The sequence below is a fragment of the Solea solea genome, chromosome 11 (assembly GCF_958295425.1).
Source record: "Solea solea chromosome 11, fSolSol10.1, whole genome shotgun sequence".
Lineage (NCBI taxonomy): Eukaryota > Metazoa > Chordata > Actinopteri > Pleuronectiformes > Soleidae > Solea > Solea solea.
In genome coordinates this window covers 26,077,764-26,085,279 of record NC_081144.1, presented here as the reverse complement: position 1 = coordinate 26,085,279, position 7,516 = coordinate 26,077,764, and the positions used below count along the sequence as shown (strand labels likewise).

Genomic DNA, 7,516 nt, shown 5'->3' with positions numbered 1-7,516 from the left:
AATGAGAAACATTTGTGCTGACTCAGCAGATCAGAATCAGAATCATTGATTAAAGGTATAATGTCGTGTTTTCAGTGTCTGTGAAGTGATTCAGACTCAGGTAAAGAAGAGAACACAGACTTCAGTGTTTGTGGCAGATATACTGTAGATGTTTTATCAGGTGTTTCACAGTCGGGACACAAGACAAGGTCATACAGAATATCCAGCACCTGACAAGATACACACAGCAGTAGTCTGAACAACGACAGGTGGCATAGGAGGGCAAAGCAAAGAGACAGAGAGAAGGAAAGAAAGGGGGAATAAAGAAGTGAGAGCCCAGAAAAAGAGAAGTAAAGTTAACACAAGAGACAAACACAATCAAAGACAAAGAGCTCTGTGTTCACTTGGTGCAGAAACATCAAACCACCTATATGTATATATACATACATATATACGTACATATATATGTATATATATATATGTATGTATATATACATATATATATATGTATGTTGTCAAGTCATGATAAGAACCCGAACTCCTGTTGTGACGCCTTCAGAGTTTTGACGTCCAGCCAGGCTCCTACTGGACGACACCAGCTGTCACTTACACTGGCGTCCGCTCATATTTGTGACATATTATGGTCTATTTACTCGACATGGGAACATCATTTTCAGAATAGCATTCACACCTCACATTAAGTGAGAAGTAGAAGCTTATTCGCCCCCTAGTGGCTATACAGTATATTTCGACTGACTCCTTGACCTTGTCCATTTTATCCTCGATAGTCCATGATCTCGTCTACTGAAAACCTGGACTGGACTCTGTGGAGCTGCTGGACTGGAGGAATCGACATCAAAGGTCAACGTCCACACTTACAAAGGTCAACTTTGATACTAAATACTAACAGGCCGATGCCCCGCCCCCCAGCGCCTTGTGTCTCTATGGTCACCATGACAACAGCCATCCCTCCATAAAAGTTCTCAAGAAGACAAAGTGAAGAGAATCTCTTTTTTTTAAGGGAAAAAACATCAAGAAAGACAAAAAGTACAAACATCAAGTTTCCTATTACCACAAAGAGTACACACACACACACACACGCACACACACACACACACGCACACACGCTATCAGGGGCATTTAATGCCAACACACTATACTAAAAACGCGTGTACAGTGTCTTTGTGATGACATCAAACCTCTAATGTGTGCGTGTACATTCATTCACTTTCAATGGACAGACGGGCGTCACGTAGGCGTCACGCAGGCGTCACGTAGGCGTCACGTAGGCGTCACGCAGACGCTGCAAAGGTGTGCACGTGTGACTGAAATAGCCTCAACTGTCACAACTGTCTCTCTTGGTAACACATGGACTGCTTGAATTGTGAAGTGAAATTCGTCATCATAAAGTAAATCATTATTTGTACACTGAGACGAGCGTGCGCACAGGCGTCCGCTGCGTTCTCACGTGACCTGACCCTTATCACCCGTCACCCTTCATTATTTGGTGTACTCACAATACACATGCCTGTACGCACGTGTATCGCACGCCTGTTTTTCAGTCTTTATACAGCGTAGGCGACGTTTTAGTATAGTGTGCTGGCATAAAAGGCCCCTGATACACACACACACACACACGCACACACACACGCACACACACTTACCCAACAGTTTGGAAAAAGGCGCTGAGTGTGAGGAAGAAAAAACACTGACGACTATAAAGACTGAAAGCAGAGTGTTGTTCACACAGGAGGGCGAGAGACAACAGGACAACACTGAGAGAGAGAGAGAGAGAGAGAGAGAGAGAGACAGTGGGAGAGAGAGACAGCTTCACTGGTTCTGCCAAACAATGTCAAATATTACAAAATATTCTATGAACAATATTCACAAATAGTTCACGGGAAACGTTTGTGTCAGAAACTCTCGGCGAACGCCGTGTGCTTTCAGCTGCGGTGATTATGGGATGTTTTCTTCTTGTTGAGAATTGAAGTTACGTAACGCGAGGTCCGTCTGAAAACTACGAAAACAAATGAATCTTTAAACTCAGGCACATGTCGTGTAAAAGGCTCCGAGCCGAGGGTTTCTGACAGGAAACACTTTCACACACGGAGACTTCCCCAACATTTAAAATCCACTGAGACACACTCACACACTCACACACACGCACACACACACACACACACACACACACACACACACACACACACACACATAGCACACACATTTATCACCGACAAACACATGGAAAACTGAGAGGAGGAAAGATTTGGTTCCTTCTGCTGAAAAAACACCAGACAGGGGAGAGTCCAAAACCCGGGGGGGGGGAGGGGGGGCACGGTGACACACTCGTCTCAGACACACACACGCACACACACGCACACACACACACACTCGCGCTCACATGCAGGCCGACCACTAACATGAAGACACTGTTTCTGAAAGCCGTCCTCTGTCTGCACAGAGAGTCCATGCCATCGCAGCGCTCGACCAGCAGAGGGCAGGCTCCACCACAGCTAAGACTAGGAACCATCATCATCATCATCGTCCTCAGTCCTCCTCAGTCCTCCTCTGTCCCTCAGTCTGTCCCTCAGTCTGTCTCCGGGAGTCTTTTCTCTCCTTAAATTCTTCATGTCTTCACAGCGCAGACACCTTCACAACGTTCTGGTGGGCGGGGCCCACGGGCAGGTGGGCGTCGCCCTCGGGGGTGGTTACTGGCGGCGTGGGAATGCTGATGATCGCCGTGGTGATCTTGCTGCTCTGGCAGTTCAGCTGCGCCGCGTCGTCCACGCGCATGTTCAGACTGGAGCGACTGCAGGGGTCAAAGGTCAAAGGTCAGAGCTTCATCTGAAGCTGCAGTCTGTATTTACATGAAACATCACGAACCTCCCGCGTAATCTGGAACAAATGTAATTTAATCTGTTTAATTTACGCAGCTAATGAAAAACTCATCTTAAATACACAACTACAAAGAAATTACAACCAAATGACTTTAGATTTATTAATCTCACTCCCTCTTTGTAATCTCCTACCTAATCCCCCCCGCACCCTGTGTGACATTAAATCACAAATGTGTTTTTATAAACTAAACTAAACCTAAAAACTAATGCTAAATGCAGACAGACAGACACACACACACACACACACCTGGTGCTGAGTGGTTGGATGTGTATGGTGCTGAGCTCCTGCAGACCACGTGGGTGGGCGTGTCTCAGCGGTGGCATGTGGGCGGGGCCGCTGGCGTTTGGTAAGGGGGTGTGGTGCTTCTTGCTTCGGCGGGTGCAGCACGTGCCCGTCACGCCATCCTGGCTGGAGAGGGAGGGGCTTTGCGAGGAGTAGTTCTGGAGCCCCGCCTCCAGGTAGCTCTGCTGGTAATACTGCTCGTCCACAAACTCGTGGTTCTGACGAGAAGACGGCGAGACATTAAAGAGCTGGACACGTGTGTCCAAGCACACAGAGAACATGTTACAGCAGAGATTCTTTTTTTGATCTCTTATCAAATGTTAAAGTCTATAATGACGTAAAGATCTCTGCCTTTTTCTATGGTGTTTCCAGTCACATGTAAAGATATAGATCAATATAAAGGTCAAACAATGTTGATTATCAATTCCATCAGTTTAAGTCCTTTTTTTTTTATGTTTTTTGTTTTTTTTTAAACAAAATAACTGTGACAAGATTTCTGTGTTTTCAGCTTCTAAAATGTGAAAATTCTCTGGTTTCTTTGCTCCATATAACATTTGAAAACATCATCAGTACAAAGTTTATATTTTCCAACATTTTGTTGAGTAAACAAGAACCAGATTCATCTACAATGTATATACATTTTTCCCCCCGGCCCCCCCAACCTCCTCCTGACCAGACTAGAAGTTCACTGAATCCTCAGGTCATTTTGACTTTGAGGCCCCGCACATAAAAATATTGTCTCGTGGACTGAATATAATAGTATGGCGGGCTGGATATGGGCCGAGAGCCTTGAGTTTGACACATGAACATGGTTTTAAACTACTTAAATATATGTGTGGGTGTGTGTGTGTGTTCACTCACAGTGGTTTTCTCCAGACAGTGCAGCAGGTGGTGATGTTGGCTCTCTAACAGAGACGTCGACTTACTCAACTGCTGCTCCTCCTCAGTGGAACTCTGTGACACACACACACACACACACACACACAGGAGAAAGTGAGAGGTCTGCTGTCAGGGTGACAGTAATCAGGGGTGGGAGGTGGGCGGCGGCCTGCGGTCGTGTCACTACCTGATCTGAGAGGTTCATCTTGTACGGAAGGTGCTTGAGTTGGAAAAGGAAGACAAAAGCAGAAGAGACAGGTTCAGGTTTTAATGGTGTTTGAGAACATGAGTGGATCTGGACTTTAACACAACTCACACTCACTGTATTTCACAGATATTTCAGTTCAGATACATGTGTGTATCTATATATATGTATGTATATTATATACTTATATATCTAGATATATATATATGTACAGATTTTGCTTTAAAACACTGTAACACTTATTATTATTATTATTATTATTAATAATAATAATAATAATAATAATAATAATGATAATAATAATAATAATAACAATAATAATAGTATTATAATATATATATTATTATAATATAATATAATAATAATAACATAAGAGTCATACATTCAGGATTAACGTGGGGTTAGGGTTCTGTGACTAGTGGAACGATATTGTAATATAACATTTAAAAAATGTCTTTGTTGTAACAATAAGAATAATAATAGCAATAATGCTAATAATAATAATAATAATAATAAAAATAATAATAATTAGTTAAGGGCACAATGTTCAGGATTACATGGATTTATAAAGTTACCTGACCAGTAACCAATGATGTTAGAATCTTAACTTGTATAAGACAAGTTGATTCTGTCATCTACAGTTTTTTTTTGTGTTTCTCAGCACAAAACATCGCACACACACACACACACACACACACAGATATGAACTGATCCTGGTCTAATCTGCACTCAAACATTGAAAATTGGTTAGAAAGTTTGTTGTTTTTTTGAATCCTGGCTGTTTTCACAGAATCTTGTGAATATTTAGGCGATGACTGTTAAATATTGTGGCATGAATCACATGGTCCACAGTTGACTTGACTGCAGAATGTCACAGTGTTTTCACAAACACATTTCAGCGTGTTGCATCAGTCTCCCTCAGCAGAATCAGCTGTTTATGAAAGAAAAACAACAAGAGAAACAGCGTCCTGATCGTGTATGCACCACAGCAACGTCCAAAGGCAGCTGAAATGCCCTGTTTGGAGGATTTGTAGAGGCAATTTTGTGTTTGTTAAGCGTGCGGCTGGTGTTTAAAGGAAAACACTGTGAGTGCGTGTCCTCGTCAGGGTCGATCTCCTGAGCTCACACGGTTTATCTGCTCAAAAACAAAGATCACAGTGTTTTCTTCACAGCTGTCCTGATGATGTCCTGACGTGTGGTCTGTGGACATTTCACTCTGCAGAAAAACACAGATGTTTTTGTCTCAAAGTGGTTTTTAAACTGTGGTGTGTGGACGTCCCACTGGTGTCTCTCCCTCTCTGTCTCTGCAAAAACACTGTCAGACAGTCTGAGCTTTGGTCTGTGAACGTTTCATGGTCGTGTTTCTCTCTAGAACAGAACTTTGAACTGTGGCCTGTGGACATCTCCTGTGGACACCTCCTGTGGACATCTCCTGTGGACATCTCCTGTGGACACCTCCTGTGGACATCTAGAGGACGTCTTTCTCGCTGACCCCCCCCACACAACTCATCTTCCACAATAAGAATCAGACGTTTGTGTGTTTTGGAACTTGAGTGAACATTTCATGGTCGTTTTGCGCTTCAATAAAACACCAAACATCTGACATGTGACCTTTGACCTGAGTTCAATGATATTTTGTGGATGATTTTCTCTCTGGTTGAACTTGGACAATAGTGCATGTTTTTTCTAATTAACATTTTAAACTCTTTTCGAGTGTCTTTTCTTCTGCAGATGTGTTTTTTTTGGTTTGACTCAAACTCTTATTTTACTTGAGTTATTTTTGAGTCATTTCTGTGCAAATAAAATGAAAATAAAAGTGGTGAACAAATCAACACATGAACTAAAGCGACTCGTCGTTCAGTATCAGTCTTTGTGGAGGCGATGGCGATAACTCAGCACCCGGGCGGCTGCCATACTGTGAGAGTGGAAACAGCTTGACACAGTGTCGCCCTGCGTGATGCCGTGGACGCTGCTAGTAAATAACAGCCTTGATATTTACTAGACCACACTTTACCTTCCTGTCTGACACTTCCTGTGACACTGTTTGTGTTCTCAGTGAAACAAAAAACCTTTTCAAACCAGTTAAATCACAACTTTGTCTGGTCGCTTTTTCACACTTTTTCTCTACAGAGCTCCCCCTACAGTTTTACAGGAGTACACCACCATAAATTGTTCTCAACGTGTCTGTGTCTTTGCTGGTGGGCATCAATGCATCAATGCGTCCTTTCTTTGCTTGGTCCTTTTCCTCGCTCTGTCCTTTCCTCAATCCGTCAATTTCCTCGCTCGGTCCTTTCCTCGCTCGGTCATTTCCTTGCTCGGTCCTTTCCTTGCTCGGTCCTTTCCTCGCTCTGTCCTTTCCTCGCTCGGTCCTTTCCTCAATCGGTCATTTCCTTGCTCGGTCATTTCCTCGCTCTGTCCTTCCCTCGCTCTGTCGCTCTGTCCTTTCCTCGCTCGGTCCTTTCCTCGCTCTGTCCTTTCCTCAATTGGTCATTTCCTCGCTCTCTCCTTTCTTTGCTCTGTCCTTTCCTCGCTCTGTTCTTTCCTCACTCGGTCCTTTCCTCAATCGGTCATTTCCTCGCTCTGTCCTTTCTTCGCTCTGTCATTTCCTCGCTCGGTCATTTCCTTGCTCTGTTCTTTCCTCGCTCAGTCCTTTTTTGGCTCTGTCATTTCCTCGCTCTGTCCTTTCCTCCTTGGTCATTTCCTCGCTCTGTCATTTCCTCGCTCAGTCCGTTTTTTGCTCGGTCATTTCCTCGCTCTGTCATTTCCTCGGTCGGTCTTTTCCTCGCTCTGTCCTTTCCTTGCTCGGTCCTTTCCTCGCTCGGTCCTTTCCTCACTCGGTCATTTCCTCGCTCTGTCCTTTCTTTGCTTGGTCCTTTTCCTCGCTCTGTCCTTTCCTCAATCCGTCAATTTCCTCGCTCGTCCCTTTCCTCGCTCGGTCATTTCCTCGCTCGGTCCTTTCCTTGCTCGGTCCTTTCCTCGCTCTGTCCTTTCCTCGCTCGGTCCTTTCCTCAATCGGTCATTTCCTCGCTCTGTCCTTCCCTCGCTCTGTCGCTCTGTCCTTTCCTCGCTCAGTTCTTTCCTCGCTCTGTCCTTTCCTCAATTGGTCATTTCCTCGCTCTCTCCTTTCTTTGCTCTGTCCTTTCCTCGCTCTGTTCTTTCCTCACTCGGTCATTTCCTCGCTCTGTCCTTTCCTCACTCGGTCATTTCCTCGCTCTGTCATTTCCTCGCTCAGTCCGTTTTTTGCTCGGTCATTTCCTCGCTCTGTCATTTCCT

General features: G+C 44.3%; 1 protein-coding gene across 1 annotated transcript in view; it reads right to left on the bottom strand.

Annotated features, from left to right (window-relative positions):
* Positions 1 to 386: 386 nt before the first annotated feature.
* Positions 387 to 7,516, bottom strand: part of kcnd3 (potassium voltage-gated channel, Shal-related subfamily, member 3) — an 88,837-nt gene continuing 81,707 nt past the window's right edge. The window contains exons 5-8 of the mRNA XM_058642661.1: positions 4,226 to 4,258; positions 4,021 to 4,113; positions 3,124 to 3,377; positions 387 to 2,788 (exon numbers count right to left, since the gene is read on the bottom strand). Coding sequence (XP_058498644.1) covers positions 2,614 to 2,788; positions 3,124 to 3,377; positions 4,021 to 4,113; positions 4,226 to 4,258 — 555 coding nt within the window. The 3' untranslated portion in view covers positions 387 to 2,613. The remainder of the gene's footprint in view (positions 2,789 to 3,123; positions 3,378 to 4,020; positions 4,114 to 4,225; positions 4,259 to 7,516) is intronic.